Consider the following 22,635-nt stretch of genomic DNA (forward strand, 5'->3'; position numbering starts at 1 on the left):
ATGCAGTCATCATCACTATCTATATTAATAGCATGACAGACAAAGGCAAAAGTACGAAAGTTTTTATTTGTAAAAGCAACACTTTTGAACGGTTAAAAATCAATGACTGTACAAATGCAACACCTATTACCACATCCTCCTAAAGAATATGCATTTTTTTAAATGCACTGTTAAAATACCACACTTTAGTTTGTGCACTTGAAAATAAAAAGAAACACTGAACGTAAGACTGATGATTCATTCCAGCTCTAAAAAACATTTCACAGTTATGCTCCAATTGATCCTTTTGGATTCACCTAATGCTTTATTTGACTTTTTGGGTCACATGCTGCATCACAATGCTGAGTATTAAAAAAAGCAATGTGTTACTCAGGCAGTGTGTGGGATACATTGATCTTATAGCCTGAAAAGGAATGAAAACATAATGAGAAGCATACAGATGTTGGATTCATGAAAATAGGGCACATGATCCATTTAAGTTCACAGATAGGGGAAACAAATGACACATGACCTGATTCATCGAAAAGAAAGCTTATGATACGCGTCCAAAATGAACATGAAAAAAGCATAAGACAGTGCATTTAAAGCTGCATTATCAACATTTGTGTAACCCTTCATGAAAAGTCTACCTGTAATGTGAAAGGTACTAGTGACAAACCCACCAACTCTGCATAGCTTTTTAGCGTATTTCAGCTCATAGTAGCGAACGGCAGCCAAAATAAGTGACAAGCTGGTGAAGAAAGTGCTGCATTTAGCAGCTAAAGAGGCAATTATTTTTTAAGGTGCTTATGGAGGTCATGGATGTTCAAGGAATTTAACGGAAACACAACACCAAATTAGTGATAAGAGTTCTCCTTGGCATCCTTTTGCCAAATAAGTTGTCTAATTATCGCACTATAGGGCTGTGTTTCTTAGCACACTCGGGTGGCTCTTCTCTCCTTCGGACCATGTGGACTTCACAGCCCCTGTCAGAGGAAGCTGTGCGGAGGCCAGTGGCGGTAGAGGTGGTGGCAGGAGAGGCACATCATACCCCCACCCAAACTATTTTTAAAAGAGCTGACATTGAACTCTCACACGTGGGACCCTCTCAATGGTTCAATCTCCAAGAATGTTCCCATAGCTTATCTCTGCCTTGATGGAAGTTTTGCGCTGGTCGCCCCTCCGCTAAACTACGGTGTGATGCTTCCTAAAAGGTCAGGGGTCAGGTAGCCACACGGTGTGGGCATGGTCTTAAGGTTAATCAGCTGGGGCATGGGTGCCGAGTTGGGCGTCAGCAAGAGGCTGTTCTGCCTGTCAACACCCTCTACCACAGTGTAGACTGGAGCAGGGGGAAGCTTAGGGGACCAAGGACTGGAATCTGTTTCCTGGTAAGGGGACGGCGTGGCGGTGCAGGGTTCACTCGTGTCTACCGAGGACAATCTCTGGCTCATTCTCCCCGCGTTGAGCTCCGACGTGTAGCCTCCGTGCTCCACCGAATCCACCACCATGAGCTGAAACTCTTGCTTCTCTTTCTCCTTCTCAGCCTTGATGTCTTTCTCTGTGGCCTTGCGAGTGATTTTCTCCAGCTCTTGTTGATGTTCTTCCGGTGACAGCAGCACATTGCCGGACGACCTCACCTCGCTCACCTGGGTGTACAACGCGTCCTTTCCCGGCCCTACAAAGGGAGGTTCCCCCTCGGCGATGGGGCTGTGGACCGGGGAGCTTGGCTCAGAGGCTGTTGTTGGGCAATAGGTGGGCTCCTTGCTGAAGCCCTCGGTGGGGATGAGAGGGTGGAAAGGGGAAGCTTCCATGTCACTGGGGAGGTCCGGGTCACAGCAGCTGGCCCGACCCGAGTCGTCGTCCCTGAAGCCCATGGTGATGGGGGTGCAGGTGGAGGAACGGGAGCGCCGCATCAGACAGTCCGTGTCCAGGTCTGTCAGCCGGTCACTCTGCTCCTCCATGTCCAGGTCGATGAACTCCACCCAGGGGTCGTTGTTGTACAGCTCTGGCCTCAGGTCAGGCGGGGCGCCCAGGATGGATGTCAGCTCCCTCAGCTTCCCCTCCTGTTTGAAAAATAAAGAACATTAAGAGTTGTTAAGTAAGGTCAGGTGCTTCCTGTAATAATTTGAGCATACTACGACTTGGGTCTTGTTTTTGTAGTTTTGGCCATCATTTCATCAGTTATATAACATGGAGTTATTTGCTGACAACAGGGAAGTGGTGATGTCGCTCAAAGGAGGGTGTGTACGTTTTTGAGTAATATAGTTATAATAAGAAACCCAAGGAAGCTTAATCGGCAAGTTACATGGATTTGTGTTTTGCTTTAATGGAAATATTTCATGCTTTACTTTTGTATTTGTAATCAGGATTGTCCAATAATCAGTCCAATACAGTTTACATGCCTTTACTTGATCTATGATCCACATCTCTACTCTGAAATCAAAACATACTTATACAGTACATACATATTAATATATAACATGTTGAAGAATACCTTGAGTAGTTCAGGATCAATTCCTCTTATTTTAGGTCCAGGAACAGGAGGCAATAGAATGAGCATCAACCTTAGGGAAGAAAAAAATGCAAAACACATCAATGAATGAATGTCCCCAGATAACAGGGACACTGAGCCAAATGTTCAAGGTCAAGCAGCCCCCCCCCCCCCACACACACACAGGGTGCTGTTTACTGAGCAGCATACTGCACTTGTTTTCATTTCTCTACAATTTTCAAAACAGAAATCATGTTGGCTGTGAAATACTTACTTTTCCTGCTGCGATATGATGACTAACATCAGGATGGCGACTAAACACAAGGCACCAAAGATGAACAAGGCCATCACTGGGAATCTAGACACTGGGAAGAGAAAAGCATCCACATAAGCTTTTTACATATATCTGTTTTACCTCATGCTATCTAGTTCTCTGAATATTTGAATTTGAGTTGAATATTCAATATTATTTTTATGTATTTTTATTTTAAGGTAACGACATTTCGTTTAATATGTGCACTGGTGCCTTTTATTGAATGACAATAAAAACAAGTCTAAGTCTAACATACAACCATGGGTAAGGTTAGATAAAATCATCCAAATAAAGAAATAAATACATTTAAAATAACCATGTTTAGGTTAAATGCTGACAAATGTAGACATGCATGTATGTAAATTGAGAGAACATGGTAAATGGCAAAACATCAGCATGTTAGAGTATTTTTGCCTTTTTATACAGTGATACAGCGAGGCTACTAATGCTCAGTGAAAGGAGGGCAAGCTCTCAGGTGAACCACAAGCAGGAATTTCAGGTTTGTTTAGGATAAGGACAATCAGCTGCAGCAGCCTATCCAGGTTTTTATCTTTGCAGTTTACCTTTGGATGGGAAGTGGACAAACACAGAATCACTGAATTCTCCAAACTCCTTCCCACCGGCAGCTTTGCAGCGTACCCGGACCTCGTGGTTGGCGTTAGTTTGAAGCCCAAAGAGGGAGCGGCGTGTGCTTTTCACAGGCTCGAACTGCAGTGAAGAAAATTAAGTTCAAAAACCTGAAGCAGAGCAGCACCATCACACTGTCCTATAAGGTATCCTTTGTCATTAAAAGGTGGAGTCAGTGATTCTGGAGATTGATTTTGTCCAAAATGTTTGTGTCAAAATCAGTGTATATCTCCTCACGTTCCGCTAACTGTCTGTGTGTGCATTGAAAAACATTGTGTAAATACACAGCCTATGCTCTATAAACGGGCATTTTGCTAGCTACGCTGGGCCCCCTTTGCTTAAATGTCATTTGTTTACATACCAGTTTACAGAGCCTAGGCTAACACACCAAAAAATATCAGCGCACACACAGTATGGGATGAAGAATATACGTTATTGTCATTGCACAGGAAGTACAACAGAATTTGCTGAGCGGTGCCTGAAAACCAAACACATTCATAACAATCAATAAAGGATTCACTGATTTTGAAAAAAAGTTACTTTGACAACATACGTTGACAAAATCTATAGGTGTGTGAATGGTAACGTGTAAATAGAAACAGGTCTCCCTTGAAAAAGAGTCTCCGGTCTCAATGGGATTTACAGAAAAAAATTATTAAAACTGACCACGTACCACTTGCCACAGGTCGGAGCTGACGTCGCGGTGCTGCACCTCATACTGCAGACTCATCCAGCCCATCTCTATGTCTGCAGACTGAGGCGGCTCCCAGCTCAGCATGATGTCATAGTAATGGCCGGTCAAACTCGTATTCAGCAAGGTCCAGTTCAAGTCGTACGGAGGATCCGGTTGAACTGCATGACATACAATAATAATAACATCTTATAACATAAGTCTGTTTTATCTTCCAATCTTTCTGAAAAAAGAAAATATGAAAATGACAATTCAGTTCCAAAAGCTCATTTGTGCGCTGCCTTCAGTCTTTAATATGTGGTAATTGGGGTCATGTTAATTGGAGTGGTCAATGAATTAGGTTGAAACACACCAAACTAACCCTTGTAATAAGATCACTTCCCTTGACTGCCTTTTTACACTATAAATGCACACATGTTGACACCAGCACATCCATACGGCATGCTAAACATGTCATTCCACAACCATGTGCATTGATCTGCTTTCTAGAGCCTCCACTGCTAAAGATACAGTGTGTAATACAGGAGTATTTTGAAGTCATCCAGTGGAGAAACTTCTAGATTGAAACGCTCCGTGTCTGTCTACCCCTCCCGTTCTGGGTATTGTGATGGTCATTAATTGTAAAAATAACAGTGGCTAATGGAAAAAACTGCACGTGGCTATGTACGTGTTGTTTTATCCCCTTTTCATCTAAACTCATGACAGCGAGAGAGATTGAACTCACCAATGTCATTGACAAGGAAGATTTTCTCATCGTAGAGGACATCTTGATCCCTGGAGCGCAGCTGGACACTGTAGTACGTCCAGATGGATGTGTGGTTCTCATTGAAGAAGCACTCGTTGGGTGTGTCGGTGCTGTATTGAGGACATTCGCTCCACTCTTTAGAGGCTTGGGGGTGTCTACAGGGGGGGGGGAGGCAACAAGATGTATACTGGTTTACTGACTGTACTAGTGTTTTAGTTATTCCAAGACCACAGCAGCAGTGGGGCCTAAAATTTAATTTATGCCCTGAAGGTGACAGGGTCGTTCAATTTAATAGAATTCATCCTCCGGGCAGCGCGGATGTGCTCAATAAATTCCAAGGCAATCGGCCAATTAGATTGTGAGATATCTTGTGAATAAATGCTGACACTGTAGCCTGAGGGCAGGGACGTTTTATGGAGGAGGGCTGCAGCAGCGATTAGATTAAATACTGATTCAGAAAGTCCTGATTCCATTGAATTGAATTCCATTCAGTTTGATTCCTGGTGACTGAACAGTTGCATCAGATGAAACGTAATATATTTCAAAATGTGATCTTAGTGCATCTCAGAATTGATAGGAAGAATTAAAACTGTAGCTTTTATTCCACAATTAAGCAACACTGCTTTACACAATACATATACCTTACCCTGTTTTCTGGACCAATTCATTTGGGATCTTTGATTTGGGATTATTTACAGATTTTTTTTTATTAATTGTTCGGATTTGCTTAGAAAATATAGCACAATGCCAGTGCTAGACTTGTACTTTGTACCAGCAACTTGAAGATCTCGTGGCCTTTTGGATGTGCATTTATAAATGCAATTACCCAGGTTGTTAAATGTCAGCTATTCGATTAAGGATTAAAAAATACTAAGCCATCAGATATACTTTTAAAGGGAGGTGTTTCACAACTTTGCGTCAGGCTGAGCCCAACCTTTGCCTTGTCAACAGAGAGAGAGAGAGAGAGCAGGTGCGCCAAATTCCAAAAAAGCTTTATAGACCCAACAATGTCAACAGTAGAGTTATAAGAGCGGCGAACCTGCTTGACTTTGATCCGATCCACAGTTCAGTAGGTGAACAGGGTTTTTTGAGGTCTACGTATATCCTGCATTCCTGCATTTGTTTTTCTTTAGGTTTATATCCTACATTCTTGCATTTTTTTACAACCCCTTTCCTTATCAGACTGGCAAGTTAAATTCACCAGATGTGTTCTCTCTTTATTTCCTCCTAAGATTCTACTTTCATTCCTTTTTTTTAAGATAATTTTAGGGCATTTTTGCTTTATTAGACAGCTTTGGAGAGCCCAAGACCACTACATTACGAGTGCACATGTAAATGTTTTTATTAGTTTGTATAGTGTTTTAAAAACACTTATTCTCTTGATAATGACAAGGTATTTCCTCTCACTTGTTAAGGTAGAATAAGCGGAGGCCTCCCGGCTCCGAGTCACTCTGGGAGGTGCCGACATTCCATCTGCAGCGGAAAGTCTCCATGTTGGCAGAGACACAGCCAGTGAGGTGTGGGTGTCTCTGGGGGAGGACTGTGGGGAGAAGCACAGACAGAGAGAGAGAGAGAGAGAGAGAGAGAGAGAGAGAGAGAGAGAGAGAAAAAATAATATTATATGTTTGCTTGTATATGTTGAAACTGTTATGACTCATCGTTGCCTTGGTCTGTGTCTCTGTGCTGCACTTCAGGAACAGGATAATAACTTGTAACCAAACTCCTATGAGCAGCCAGCCCACAGGCACGGGGCAGATTTCATGCTTTTTTTCCTGGAAGTCATTTTCTTTGCTCTTCAAACTGCAGCCGCCTCAGCTGGAGAGAGTTCAGTCTCGGGCGGCTGACGTTGTGGAATAAGTTATTTGCGCGCTCTCTCTCTCACTCTTTTTCACTCTCTCTCTCTCTCTCTCTCACTCTTTTTCACTCTCTCTCACTCTCTCTCTCTCTGTACTGCGAAATGTCCTTGCACATAAAGTACGACTTGGATCCGGTTGTACTGTCTGCATGAACTCAAACCATGTGTGCACAGAGAATGCTGCCGTAGTTCTTTTGCAGCAGACCAAAGCTGTGTCCCAATTCCAAACTGAATGTAGTGTTCATGCTAAAGGCGACAACAACATATACAATATGGTCTGTATGCATAATAAAAAAGATTTGATTCTTAAAGTTGTCTTATGGAGAGATCTAGGGAAAAACAAAAGAAGTAGCAGGTCTTTGGGAAACCATTTTAATTGTATTTGTAGAAGAAGAAATATAGATCTTATCAGACCTCCAGTTTAGGCTGGAGGTAGAAAATACATAAGCTGCTTCTAACATCACTTCATCCACCTCTCTTCTTACCCTGATGCACCTATCACTCTGGAACAGGGTCAATCTGGTCTCAACAGACCACACAACCTTTTTCCATTGCTCCAGAGTCCAATCTGTATGCTCCCTGGCAAATTGAAGCATTTTATCCTGATAGGCCCCACTGATACAATCATATGAAAAAGTTTGGGAACCCCTCTCAGCCGGCATTATAATTGACTCTGCTTTCACAAAAAAAATATAAAAGTGGTATGTCTTTAATTTACCAGGAACAGCTAAGTACTGGGATCTTTTCCAAACAAAGATTTTTTGAAAAGCAGTATTTGGTTGTATGAAATAAAATAAAATGTGAAAAACTGGCTGTGCAAAAATATGGGTACCCTTGTGGTTTTGTTGATTTGAATGCCTGTAACAGCATGTAAAACTGATGAATTTAAACACAAAGTTGGTTGGATTATGTTGTTAAGCCTTGAACCTCATAGAAATGTCTGTTTAATCATGAGAAAATGTATTTTAGGTGCCTAAATGCAAGTTGCACTTCTCTTTGACTCTCTGCTGAAGTGAGACAGAATGGGATCATCACAACTGCTCCCAAAAGATCTTAAAAACAAAGATTATTCATTGTCATGGTTTAGGGGAAGGCTACAAGAAGCTTTCCCAAAGGTTTCAATTGTCAATTTCTACTGTAAGGAACGTTGTCAGGGAATGGAAGGACACAGGCACAGTTGCAGTTAATCCCAGGTCTAGCAGACCAAGAAAAGTACAAGAGCGGCATATGCGGCGGATTGTGAGAATGGTTGCACACAACCCAAAGATCACCTCCAAAGACCTGCAAGAACATCTGGCTACAGATTGTGTATCTGTACATGGTTCAACAATTCAGTGCAATTTGCACCAAAACATCTGTATGGCCGGGTGATGAGAAGGAAGCCCTTTCTGCGCCCACGCCACAGATACAGTTGCATGGAGTATGCAAAAGCTCATTTAGACAAGCCAGATTCATATTGGAAGAAAATGCTTTGGACTGATGAGACAAAAATTAAGTTATTTGGTCTTTATAAAAAGCAGATGTTTTGGTGCAAATTGCGCTGAATTGTTGAACGATGTACAGATACACAATCTGCAGCCAGATGTTCTTGCAGGTCTTTGGAGGTGATCTGTGGGTTGTGTGCAACCATTCTCACAATCCTCCACCTATGCCGCTCCTGTTTTTTTCTTGGTATGCCATGCCTGGGTTTAACTGCCACTGTGCCGGTGTCCTTCCATTTCCTGACAACGTTCCCTACAGTAGAAATTGACAATTGAAACCTTTGGGAAAGCTTCTTGTAGCCTTCCCCTAAACCATGACAATAAACAATCTTTGTTTTTCAGATCTTTTGGGAGCTGTTTTGATGATCCCATTCTGTCTCACTTCAGCAGAGAGTCAAAGAGAAGTGCAACTTGCATTTAGGCACCTAAAATACATTTTCTCATGATTAAACAGACATTTCTATGAGGTTCAAGGCTTAACAACATAATCCAACCAACTTTGTGTTTAAAGTCATCAGTTTTACATGCTGTTACGGGCATTAAAATCAACAAAACCACAAGGGTACCCACATTTTTGCACAGCCAGTTTTTCACATTTTATTTTATTTCATACAACCAAATACTGCTTTTCAAAAAATCTTTGTTTGGAAAACATCCCAGTACTTAGCTGTTCCTGTTAATTAAAGACATACCACTTTTATATTTTTTTTGTGAAAGCAGAGTCAATTATAATGCCGGCTGAGAGGGGTTCCCAAACTTTTTCATATGACTGTAAGTGGTTTTCTTAAGGTGACATATCTGCATAGTAGGAAATGCTCTTACTTTCACTATTAAACAAAGCCGGGAATTCTACTGACGATATTTTCTCCCATAAGGATCATTAAAGATTATTTTTTTCCGACCACATTTCTTTCTCAAAGATGACTATCCAGTTTTTAATATTGTGGTGGACAGTTCTTAAAGAGGTTTAAATAGTTTAATTTTCTCCTGATTAGTTTTTTTGTTTTATGCAGGCCAATCATTCACCCCTCTGAAACAGTTACGTCTTTTCCAAGACCACAGCACGTGTGTTCTGACATGGTTGTTTAAGAAATAAGAAGCTATTCACTGCATCAGTAAGGGTTAAATAACTTGTTGCCAACTGAAACATATTAATCACTGCTGTTTTTGACCGATGGAGGGCTCTTGCCTCTTTTCTTAATACAATCCAGGTGGCGACTTCTTCTTTGGCCAGGCAGTGTACTATGAAAGAGCAGTTGTCACATGTCTGATCGGTACATATCTTGGTCACATTTCCGACACATTATTTATAAGTTTCAAGTTTCAATTTGGATGTACTGCCACCAACTTCTTGAATCTGTTTTGTCATAAATGTTATAAAGTTTGCTTTGTAGAAGTCAAGTAATCCATGAACATGTGTTTGTTTAATGTGGGTAAACTGGCCCTTTAAACAAAGAGCTGAGGGAGTTTTTTGTTGTATAGAATAAACAGGCACCACTGATTGTATTACCAGGAAGCATCGTGATCAATGGTTCTTGGGAAAAGGGGAGCGACACCCAGGCACGTGTCGGCTGGGTGACGAGGCGTGTGGGGACAAGAGACGGCTCATTGGGGCGCGCTCTGGAGTGCTTGATGAATACCTCCGGGCCAGGGCCTGCTCACGGTGTTTTTCGGGGAAAGGGGAGTTACGAGTTAAAAATAAACCTGTTTACCAGATCCTCCTCAGAACTGTGCTTAGCTCAGGATTAGGAGAAAAATCAATTTGACACTCAGCTATGCCGGGCATTTTTCGTGGCTCAATTATCAAGATATATGAGGACATGTGGGAGGTGCAGATTGACTCCAGCAGTGTGTTGCTTGCTTCTGTGCTTAGTACAATCCGAGGAAGAGTGGGGCGATATGTGTAGTGTGAAGTGCGATGATTGAAACCATCTCACAGTCCATTGTATACCTCTCATACCGTTTATACCAAAGTAGCTATCCCTTAAATATCTTTGGTTGGATTAGAGTGCTACTCTACTCTACTCTATGGGCTTAATTGCAACATCTGATAGACAAGATTGTTGCAGTAAAATGATGAAATAGCCCGAGCATGGAGAATAGATTCTTGACATTGGAGAGAAGAATAGAAGAAGTATTTCATCACAAAGCCCCCACCAACCTCTGAGAAATGAAATCAGTTCACACGTCACTATATAATACATCGCTGCTGGAACTGTTTTTTTCTTGATTTACAGATGTACTGTGTTCATTTACAGCATGGCATACGGAGGTTAGTGGGCATAGAAAGAACAGGGGTTCACATACTGATTTAGTCTAAGCAGGAAAAACACTTGTGTTGATGAATGTGGGTTCCCAGTCAGTGTTAATATTATATGGAATACACCATTTCCCAAACCAACATTTTTGCTAGTCTGGTGAGACCTTGATCTCAAAAGCTTCACATTCTTGCCTTGCTTCTATCTCCGTGGGGAGGAGCTAATCACGACCTGGGTTCTGTACAAATGTTCATCCCTTAGTGGGAGAGGCAGCTTCTGATTGGTTCGTGTAGTCATCTATCTAGCTATATCTTTGGAGCTTATTTGTTGATCCATGTTGATGTCAACTACTACAAGAACCAATCGGGGGCTGCCTTCCACTAACGGACGAGTGGGGTGGGCCCAGTCTGACTAGAGGCTAAATGACAACTACATGAAACCAATCAGGGCAAGACAATATTACTGATTTCACGATACTGAATTGGATGGTTACTCTGTCCATGCTACTTTTGGTCACAGTCAGCAACAGTAAAATCACAACTTATCACACACATATGGGCAGGTAGTGCATCGTGATTAGATATTGACTGATTTTGACAAAAAGTGATTTTGAAAACAAGCATTCTCCAAAATTGCCAACCCCCCCTTTAAGGGACCAAAAAAGAAAACAAACTGTGTTGCTCCATGATGTTTTAGTCTGACATGGTTTAACACGCATATTGTTAGCAGTAGCTCTGTGTACCACACCAGGACCTCATTGGGAGAGAGCAGTGTTAAAATAAATACATCAAATTGTATGGATAGGCCTTGTTTTTCTGCCTCTGTGCGTGTCAGTGTAAGTGCTGCTTTGTTTGCTCAACCAGCTGCCACAGAGTTCACGCCTGGTGTAAGTAAACATGCTGAGTGGTAGGCGCAGAGCACTCTTTGAACACAATCAGTAGAGCCACAAAAAAGGGAAAAAAATAATTGACAATTTCTCAAAGACGGTAATATCAATGTACACCCTATCTCCATTAAGGGTCACTCTTTCTGAGGCAAGTTGCTGCACGCCTACGCAGTAAACATGTTTACAGAAGGATTTTGTTCTCAGAAGGCTGGCAACACAATCTATTTCAGGGCGAAACAAAACATCCATGCCCAATGTGTTTTGATAAGCCCAAACACATTTCCGTTTAGCGGGAAATAGCAGCTTGCATTAATTTAAAAGGACTACTTGTACCTTCAACAGATCCCATAGATTATCAGGGAGAACACAATTTTCTATCTTAAATTATTTCAGCCTTTTTAGGATAATTATTGTGTGTTTTTTTCTTTGACAGCTTATATTAACATCCGAACAGGACATTGGCGAGAAGCATTCATTACTGTCTTTCCTGTGAGCACACAAAGAGAATGGTTATTTACAGAGTTTGCGTTCAGACTTCAATCAGTGCAATCTCAAGGGGGAAATGCCTCTGGGTTTAGAACAGACATTTCCTTCCTCGGTTCAGAGCCTCAATGCCCACATCAGTGCTTATTGAACATAATGTGCCTATACGTGCCTATATACAGTATATGGCCTTCCAGAAACAAAACCACATACAGAACCAATGTCCTTGAGTGATGAGTGACATAAACAGGTTAGCTCAGGTTGCGAGGAGGAAAAAACACTCCCCCCCACCCTCTAGAGTTGCCTTTTGGATTTCTAAGTACCTCCATGCGACAGGCACTCCAATAGAGTTTAGGAAGTGAGAGGAGTTATTTTGGTGGCGACTGGTGTTCTCATGCGAAAAGTCCCAGTCATGTTCTCACAGAAACGAGTAAACACTCTTGATGAAAAGTCAACGCCCTAAGTACATGAAAAAGTAAGAAAAGGGGTGGACTTAACCAAAGTTCATATTTCACACACATACTGCTGTCTGAAACCACTGTCAAATTTGAGTGTGCTTTTCTTTGAGTCATTTTTAGAAAGGATAAAACTATTATTTTAGCCTGGTTTCCACTGAGCAGTACAGTTCGGTTTGGTACTGTATGTACAGAACGCTAACCCTAGGTATGGCTTGCTGTTGCAATGCCGACAGCACCCTAATGGATAGCAGCTGCATAACTATCGTGACATCATAGCATCGGGACACAGTGTAGCTGTGTAGATTCTTCACTCTTGCGGGTAATATTAGACACAGCGATGCATCTCTCGCATGAAAATGATGATTCTGTTGACGTACTGAACCTCAACCCCGTTGGGACTAGCCTTCTTGGTACCCGAACGAAGGGTTGACCAAAATAGGTATGGTACGGCATTTTGGTACACTTCCCAACTTTTGACAGAGGAAGCAAATCATTCTTACAGGAATTTCATTTCAGAACAGTCACCATAATATTTGTTAAAATAGGCAGGGCAGGGCAGCTGACGTCGCTAGTAAGCACAAGGTAATCACCCACCAAAGTTTGCATATTATTTAAAAGTTTGTGTCTGCTAACTTCTTTTAGCTTGTATCTCCATGATAAGTGCCAGTCTGGTTGAATATGGGAAATCCAAAACAAGTTAGAATCGTTCTTAGATTACATGTAGCGGTTTGTCCTTCTGGGCAAGCAGCCATTCACCACACAGACACCAGAGTGATACGGATGACACGTTCAATAAACATCCAGCTGAAGAACGAAGATTATGAAACCTGCAGGCTATCAGAAGTTGGCAAACTTGCAACCAACTTTTAAAAAAAAATCCCATTGATTTTGATTGGGCTGCAGGTTTTTATAGCTCTCACTCCCATATTATGCTTCGGGGGTGGGGGGGGGGGGGGGGCATGCCTGTCAGAACACAGCAGCATTTTTCAACCCCACATAAAGAATAATGAGCAGAGTAGCGTGGAACATCCTCTTCTGACAGCGTTATGTAACAAGACAGAGCACAGGATGTCCGTACGTGACGTTAATGGTCAGTGAAGACCTAATATATCCATGGGATACTCAGCCTTTCCACTGCCATTGAGAGGCTGTTTGGTAGAAAGGAGGAGAGGGAGTAGGGGGGTGCTTGATACGCTTAACAGCTTCCTATTGTTCAGCTGTGGAGTACGCTCTGCACTCTAGAATTCCTGGGAAGCCTCTTCACTAGAAATGTGCTGGGACGTTCCCCTTGTTGTGCAACACTTCTCATATGCATGTGAAGGGCCAGAGCAGTGCAGTAACTATGTTTCTTATTCTCTAGGCTATATTAATCTGGGCCAAACCAAATAAATCGGTAATAAAAAAAAAATCAGTGCAACAGAACAAGACATTCAAATGCCAAAGAAAGCATCATCAATGCCAAGCATAAAGGCAGCAAACACCATGAGACTATATGCAAATGCATGTTGTATAATGAACGTAATTTCAAACCTGTCTCTAGTCTTAAGATTCATATGCTTTTATGCTATCCAAGTATACTGAAGGCTATTGTTAACTAATGAATTGCAAAAACAATAAAAACACCTACTTTGCTCAGCAGGCGATGGTTCCAGTGCTGAAGCAGTGAAGATGTGGAGCATGGAGAACAGTATGGTGATAGCGGCAGCCATGGTGCAGAGCTGTGGAGGAAACATGTGGCCAGTGGGTTAGTTTCTCAGTGCAGTTCACCCCGACACAGCCACACAGCAAACCCAGGCCCAGCCCACACCCACCATTAGACGGGGGACACTCTCACCACTCCCTAACTTTCTTTTTCTACACGAGGAGAGGTTGGGTCCACTCATGATAAAATTGTACAGTCATAGCATTGTATAGTGATTTAGATATAAACATTCATCCAATGACTTCATAATAATTGACTTCTCTAGATTCTATACATGGATTAACTCTGTTTCCACTTCCCACACATTTGAACTCTTTAGGACACTAACCATGATGGACCTTTTATCCTTCTAAAGCCATTATCATTATAGTCTTTTAGGGTTTTGATGAATGTAGGTTTTGTTTTTATACATGTGACGTCACACCATTGGTTGCTTGAAAATGATTAATTACTCATTTTATCTAAATCATTAGACTGTATGACACTTTAACTGATATCAGTACTGAACTGAAACTTGTTGCTATGTCAATTAATTGCATTAGACAGTTTTACTTGCTTTCGCTAAATGTGTGCATTTCAACTAGCGGTACTTGTAGCAACTTCACAACTGTACTTGTTATACCAAGGGCTTAGCCTGGAACTGTCACAACAATTACTTTCAATGCTTACACTTCAAACTGAAACTCCGTTGAGCTCCTCCATTTTAACTGCTACTTCAACTTCTCTCAGAGAAAAAAAACATCTTCAAGTGTTTACACTTCGACTGATATTTTGGCTGCTTTCTTTGCTTATCCTTTATGTTTGCTCTTCACCTGCTGGAGCACTAACAGCACTTGCACTTGACCCATTAATGACTAACTACTATACTTAGTATGTTAAGTAAAAATCACGAATCTTGTTCAGTTCAGACGTAGAAACGCCAAACATGACAAAATAAATAATACAAAGATTGATTTTGCATTATAATCATGCCTTGGTAGAACATGTAGATTATATTTTCAAAATGCAAAAAATAATATAGATGTTTGTATTGTTTGTATTGTATTTGTTTTACATGAATAACACATGCTGATAATGAAATCAACATTGGATCGTTGCACATTTTATCGAAATTGAAATAGTTTTCACTCTTTCACTTTGAGAGAACTCCTCATTTTATAATTGTTCACATAAGGACTACTAGAAGTAAAGGTTCCAATCATCAATCAATAAATCAATCAAACTTTATTTATATGGCACTTTTCATACAAGCAAATGTAACACAAAGTGCGTAATACAATCCTCCCCTCCCATGACACCCCCAGAGATATTCACAAATGCAAGAACAATCCCCCCTCCCATCCCTCCAAAACCAAAGCAATAACCTTGTGACAGATAAGAAATTCATTAAAAACAGGAAGGAAATTGCACTGAGAAAACGCCATCATCACTGATAAAACACTAAAGACTATAAACTAAGAAATGCAAAATAAAGAGATAAAATAAATAAAAGCTCTTCATAGTGTCTAATAAAAACATAAACAATACATCGGATAGAAATCAATTAAATTAGAATAAAAAATAACTAATAAAAGTATTTTTCATAAAAAGTAAATAAAAGACTACATATAAATAAAATAGGCTATAAAAGATAGATAAATACAGTAGGTTGTTTAATTTAAAATATCAAATAAATAACCAAATAATGAATAAATGCGTTGTTAAATTAAAAAGCCTGACTAAAAAGGTAGTTTTTGAGTTTGCCTCTAAAAATATCAACACTCTCTGCGGCGATCAGGTCTTCAGGCAGGGTGTTCCACAGACGTGGAGCGTAGTTATAAAAGGATGTCTCACTGTGAGTTTTTCTATGAACTTTTGGAACTATTAAAAGACCACTGCCAGAAGACCGGAGGTTTCGAGAGGGTTCATAGGATAAAAGCAAATCTGATTAATAACTAGGACTAAGACCATTAAGAGCTTTATGAACCAATAAAAAGGAGCTTAAAATCCATTCTGAAGGACACAGGTAGCCAATGCAGAGACTTTAAAACAGGAGTAATGTGTGCCCTCTTTCTGGTCCTCGTCAGCACCCGTGCAGCTGTGTTTTGAAGTTATTGTAATTTAGCAATACTTTTCATGGGAAGACCAGAAAGTAGGGCATTACAATATTTCGATGATCAGATGTTCAAAATGTAATGCACTACTCGATAGACTCAAGGAAAAATGTATTATAAAAAAGATTTTCCAATTCACTTAGAGAATTAACGAGAAATGTAGCTGCATGACCATAAGCATGGAAACCTGCACTGTAGCTTTATACTTTGACTGATTTGAAAAACTTAAATGGATTTTTTTTTTGCTAGTTCAGGTACTACACTACTTTCAGACTTGTAAAGGAAATTATGAAATTCCACTGTGGACATTAATGGTTAAAGTAGCTACGAGGAACTTTGAGTTTCTGTTGATTCTAACTGCCCCTTAGGATAAAAGACACAAGTAACCAAGAGCGTGTCAGCGGCATGTGCATCTGTTTAGGAAGCGAGTGAATACATTTATGAAGAGAGACCGCAGATGTGTTGCAATCAGGTAATATGTGACCTTGTAAGATTAATATATGAGGAGGGTGAAAAAGATAAAACTTTGGTTTAGTACAGTTCATAAACACAAGCTGTGCTGGTCTGCCTGCCGTAAATCGTTCCCAGGAAAAATTGGACCCGTGCAAAGGCTTTCTTAATATCTACATAAAAATAGCATCCTTTTCAGTGATGGTCTAGTTTATTGTTAAATGTCATTGATGACCATCAGAGGAAAAATGAGACTGTTGAGTTAATATTTAAAGTTCCTCGTAGGAGGGTTAAGCTCAACATATAAAGACAATAAAATGATATACTGTAAAACGTTAAAACTACATTTTCTTTAATTTAATATACATTTAGACTTAGTCCAAATGTTCGTATCGTTTCCCCATACAAACAATAACATGAAAAATAATAATAACAACAACAAGAAAAGAACCTCTACGTGATCAGTCATAATTCACCACACTAATTACAGGGGGGAGGAGCAGCAGGCCTGACTCAGAAAGTGAGCATGTTTTATTCATAATTGTTTTCGTGGTATTCACCCCGTTTGTCCTTCCTGGAGAGCGCGTTTCGAAACAGTAAACAGTTTATTAGAAACCTGACGTCTATGGGTTTCTGCCAGCGCTTGTGAAATCCATCCATCCCTTCTACTCCTCTGGGCCCTCATTTAGATCTTGTTTACTCATCCTTGTATCGGGCCTAATATCACTTCATATTGAAATGTCTGTTAAGTTTTATTTTCCTTTTTGTTTTCTGTAAAATCCTTATTTTTCCATACCAATCTAATCTTTTTTTTTTTCAAACATTTCGGTTTCTGTTTTGCATAGCAACGTCATGACTTCAATATTTGTGTCGGCAGCCAGAAACCTAAGAACAAGTTTGGAAAGCTATTTTTATGGAGGAGAGAGTTGACATAAGAGTGGGCAAGAGAATACATCTGTGTCCAAAAGTTCCTCGACCCCAATTTGTGAAATATGTTTTTTTGTGCCTGATCGAATTACAAAAGATAATCATCTCCTATGACTGGAATGAATGAGCCCTAATAGGAAACACAAGCGCTAATTCTGCCCACTAGTTCTGCATCAATTGGTCAGTAGGTCAGTTGTAGTAATCAATTAAGTCATTTATCATAAATAACTGCCAGAGATTGCGTGAGGATTATTGAGTTATGTCATTACACATCTGATCTAGTTTAGGAGTCCAGGATGTTGTCATGCACACATGCTGTACGCTTATGCACATAACATCTCCATAACAACGTATAAATGATTTGCTGGTCACATTTGTGTTTGTCTTTACACAGTCATATGACCTCCTCCTTGCAGCCTAAGGCACGTGTGCTGTCAGGTGAGTTAAGTGTATTTGCACTTCATTTTTTAAAGGCCTCTGTCTTACTACAATACCATTCACAGTGTCATTATGATACAGTGCTTTCGTTAAAGCGACATAAGCATAAAACATGCATTCCAATATTAACATATTGTAGCCTATCTGTACAACATTCATTTCACTTCATTAAGGTTCAAAACCTTCTGCAGTACTGGCTTGATTTAGAGTTAATATTTCTTAACAAATTAAATTTCAATGGAGTTCACTATTCAAACCTTCGTCTTATTCAAAATGCGGATGAATTCATGAACCATTCAAATGGTCTATGTTTCTTTCATCCTTGTAAACAGTAAAATATCCTACTTCATTATAAATCCTTGTGACACACATAAAAGCTACTTGCCAACAAGTAAAGTAGTGTTTATGCGTAATTAGAATATTGTGTGATAAATGGTGATTGGATTACTTTTCTCAAGCCCCGAAAATTCCTACAGTAGCCTCAGCTGTTCCACATCAGTCCAGCTCTGTTATAGGTTCAATGCAGTATGCCTACGCTGCTCAAAATAGTCCATACTCTCTTACAACTGGTGTGTTTATTACTCTTTATACTCTGTTTACCCCGCACAGCTAGGAACAGACAAGCTCCAGCTCCCTGGGATTTCCCATGCTGATAAGACAGAGTGAAGGACTAAGCCTCCACAGCTGCACAAAACAGACCCTGTGTCTATTTAGAATGAACAGGTGTGGACTTTAAGGTCATGCGAAAATGCAGGAAAAACTTACAGTAATATTTGAATTTAGTTTTTTTCTTCATTTTTCCGCGTAGTAGATGTATCTGTGTTGGATGCGCCATCCATGTTGCTGCAGGTCTGTAGGACTTTGCGAGAGCTTTAAATGGACTCATTGATTACGGTAATTTATAGCCACACTTTTAATGTGTAAATGTCCTGCCCCTCCTCCAACTGTTAAAGACACTATAAAAAAAGACAGCAAAGCATGCTGACAACTGGTTAAAGCTGGTTTGATTTGGTTTGTTTTTGTGTGTGTATTTTTTTCCGGCTACTTGGGGGCAGCAGAACAAGCCATAAACACAGTATTCACATATTGTCACCTCCTAAAGTTGTGATCACTAATGTGTTTGCAAATGATTGTTCATTTACCCGCAAAGCAGACACACAGCAACCTTACTCACTCTCCTATAGGGAAAATATCTGGCCATCAAAATGCTTTTTGTTAGAAGTCTTCTATCAGGTACTCTCTTTTAAAGTGCATCATAATTTATAAATCAACATATTTGCATATACAATCTTCATCTCTAGACTGTTACTAGCAACGTACAGGCAGAGCCGGCCCGAGGCATAAGCGAACTAAGCGGTTGCTTGGGGCCCCCGACCGCCTGTGTGTTTGATATTGACATCATATTATGCAAATGTGAGTTATCATACAAACAAAGGAATACAATGTTTTGGTCTAGATAATTAATAGCCTAATAATTGAATCAGTCTATCTGGGAGGTAATCCGAAATTAACTGATCATGTCACGTTCACATCCATGCACAGTGTGTATGGAGTTAATTTAAAAACATTTGGAAATGGGGCTGCCCTCAGTTGCCCATGCACTGTGTAGAGAGTCGAGACTATAGCCTATTTCAGCCTCGTCTGTAAAAAAAAGAAAGCTGGACAACAGAGTTCTTCTGCTTCGTTCCTCTCACTGCATTTAAACACATTCATTATATTACAGAGAAATATGTCCCGTAAAAGAAAAAGAACACCAAGCCCATCCCAGAGGACCCTCCATAATATTTTATTTTAAATTAATATTTTTTATGGAAAATCCATGTGTCCTTCTCCAATAGCTTCTAATTCATCTGACCCAGTGTCTCCAAATTATTTGTTCACACAAAATTTCTCAGATTTAGCCTCTTAATTTTTCTCTCACCAGATTCATGCATTTCACTTTAAAAACTTAAAAAAAATCTCCCGGGGGGGGGGGCATACCCCTGGACCCCCCTAGAAGGGTCGGGATCTCAGCTGTCAAATATTTTCATCCATCTGGACATTGGATGCACTAGCAGAAAACACTGGGTGTGGGGATAACATTTAACAATGGGCAATAATTTGGGCAGCGCTACGATTGGAGAGGGGCCCCCTGATCATATTCCGCTTAGGGCCCCTTGAAGGCTTGGGCCGGCTCTGCGTACAGGCATCAAAATGTAGGATGCAGCTGAGTTTAGGCCTACTAATGATTATTTTCATCATTGATTAATCTACCAATTATTTAATAGATGAATCAATTAGTCAATAATATTCCCCCAGTGTCCTGAACCCTGAAGATGTCCTTCCACTTTTATATAAAGTATTAGACTGTTAAAAAGGAGCAACTCCTTACATTCAAGAAGCAAGTATTGAATTGTGTGGCATTTTTGATTGAAAAATTACACAAACAATTATTTAAAAATCAACTAATATTGAGAAAGCCTAATTAATTATGACTAATCGATCAACTTATTTTAAGGCACATTTTATTTCAGTTCAAAATATTTTTTTATTGCTAAAGAGTAATATAATATGCTGTGTTACCGTTTAAAATGTGCTCTCTGAGATGTGAAAGATCCGTGGATTTTTAAAAAGAAATATATAGGCTACAGCTCCGACACAAGACCACACAACAACAAGTGAATTAGCCTCTGCTTTAAGCGTCTCCTACACAGCCCCACTGCTTGGCAGGCATACCAGATTTCACTTAATGATTGAGGATTAAATGAGTCACTATCAGACACGCGCGGTTAACGGGCAGCAGTTTCCTTAAGACTATCATGAACATGCAGAAAGGACATGAGGAGAAGCTCACCAGCTCAGGCCAAGTGGACAGCAGCCTGTTTCCCGGTCCTAGAAGTCTATGGTCTATCGGGGGGATTCTGGATCAATCAAAACACACAAATAAACCACAGTTCCTCGAAAAGGAGCGCAGGGAAAAACATCCAGATAAACCAAAGGGGAATGTGTTCAAACGAGATCCACGCAGGCTGACAGCACTGACTAACTGACTGACTGACGGCGAGGTTGGTTAGCGCGGCTGTGTGACAGTCCATTAGTCCTGTCATTGCTGAGGTGGTGAGAGGGGCGCCATCTGGTGGTGGAATCTGACTTCTGCATAATAAAACAACAACATGGAAATGAAGATGTCCATGTATAGGCCTACTAGTGTGATTCTTCCCCTCCACTACATATCAAAAGGAAATATTGTAGGCTACGTGTTACTGCACTACATTAGTGTGACGGCTGAAGTTTTTTATACTTTTCAAATTCAAACTTTGTAAAATAAGATATCTCTTTATTTTTCCCTCAAGTAACAATGTATAAAGATAATCAAAGGTGGAGTCAGCGATTCAGGAGAAGGCTTGCTTTCAATATCAGTAAATATATCCTCTCACAATCTGAAAGGCCTACCTGTCCATACTATGTGTGAGCTGTAAAAAAAAATCCAGTGTTAATACATGTTGCTATAACGTGGGCACCCTTTTTTAACATATAATTTTTGTTCATAGGCCTACCCATTTACAGAGCCTAGATTGTGTATTAACACCAGATTTTTATTCAGCACACACCCAGTAGGCCGACGGACAGCGGATCGTGAGGAGATATTCACTGATTTTGACAATAGTGATTTTGACAACAAGCATTCTCCAGAATCACTGACCCCACCTTTAACAGTCAGTTAAACAGGTGTACAAAAGTATTGAGCCAACGGACAGGCTGAAATAATGCATAATTAAAACAACAGCACAGTGGTATTGCTCTAAGTGAACATTGAACAGTGATACAGAAACCATGTAATGAGTTTTAAAGAATGTTAACAGTTGAACTACCAAATAGTAACATATGTTAATTAAGAATGAAAAAAATTAGCTCTACATTAACAGCATTGTCATAGTGATAATTATGCGGTAGTGTGGTCTTTGATAGGTAACAATGATGGACCTACGCTGCCTAATGAGAACTTTTACTTTCGGTACCTCAGGTTACTTCATAATTTGACTTAAACCTGCAGTGTGTAGAATTTTGGGTTTTATTTCCTAGCAGATTTTGTAGAAAATAATTATGATATCCATAAGTATGTTTAATTTAGTGCATAATAGCTAAAAAATTTTTTAAATTATTATTATTTTCCTTAGAAAGGGTCTCATATATGTTCATATTTCTCTATACTTTGGACCAAGGCCTTGTCACCGCCATTTTGGAAGTGTCATAGTTGGAATGTCATCTGGTGCATTGTTTAAAATTTAGAATTGTTCTTGTCCTTGAAGGCCACTGTAGCTTCTGTTATTATTCGAAAGGGGTGGGGTTACCCAAGGAGTGTTGCATTCTAGAACTTTCTAGAACTTACTTGATGATGTCATATTACACACTGCACCTTTAAAATGAGGAAAATCTTTGAATGCAAGTATCTTACTAAGAGTACAGTAGGCTATTTGTACAGTGTGATCACGTCACAAAATGGAAATGTTCATGTAAAGTACCACTACCACATAATTTGACTAGTTTTATGAATGCACCATAACTCTGGAAAGTATGTAAATTGCATTTTTGTTGTGCTTTTCCATTTACAGCTTTTTTTCCATGTGCTGAAATGTGTGCACATATAATATCACTTAAAACTGAATAAAGTTAAACTAATACATTATTTTACTGCATTTTTATCTATCAGTTTTTCTGGAATATAATTGCTCCCATATACTGTAGCACACAGTACTATATGTGCGACTGAAGGCTCAC

The 22,635-nt window shown here is 40.0% G+C and overlaps 1 protein-coding gene across 2 annotated transcripts; it reads right to left on the reverse strand.

The window, feature by feature from the left end:
* Positions 1 to 66: 66 nt before the first annotated feature.
* On the reverse strand, positions 67 to 20,922 carry ghrb (growth hormone receptor b). 2 transcript variants are annotated; one of them, XM_080047295.1, is made up of 9 exons: positions 20,711 to 20,922; positions 13,895 to 13,985; positions 6,254 to 6,386; positions 4,826 to 5,001; positions 4,084 to 4,262; positions 3,347 to 3,491; positions 2,745 to 2,835; positions 2,474 to 2,543; positions 67 to 2,042 (listed from the first exon to the last, which is right to left on the reverse strand). In XM_080047295.1, the coding sequence occupies exons 2-9, from the start codon at positions 13,974 to 13,976 to the stop codon at positions 1,170 to 1,172; spliced, it is 1,749 nt and encodes a 582-aa protein (XP_079903421.1). In that variant the 5' UTR covers positions 13,977 to 13,985; positions 20,711 to 20,922; the 3' UTR covers positions 67 to 1,169. The 2 variants fall into 2 exon arrangements, with proteins under 2 accessions (XP_079903421.1, XP_079903422.1); XM_080047296.1 differs by lacking the exon at positions 20,711 to 20,922 and adding an exon at positions 18,643 to 18,717.
* Positions 20,923 to 22,635: the final 1,713 nt, after the last annotated feature.

The sequence above is a fragment of the Ammodytes marinus genome, assembly GCF_949987685.1.
Source record: "Ammodytes marinus genome assembly, chromosome: 18".
Taxonomy (NCBI): domain Eukaryota; kingdom Metazoa; phylum Chordata; class Actinopteri; order Uranoscopiformes; family Ammodytidae; genus Ammodytes; species Ammodytes marinus.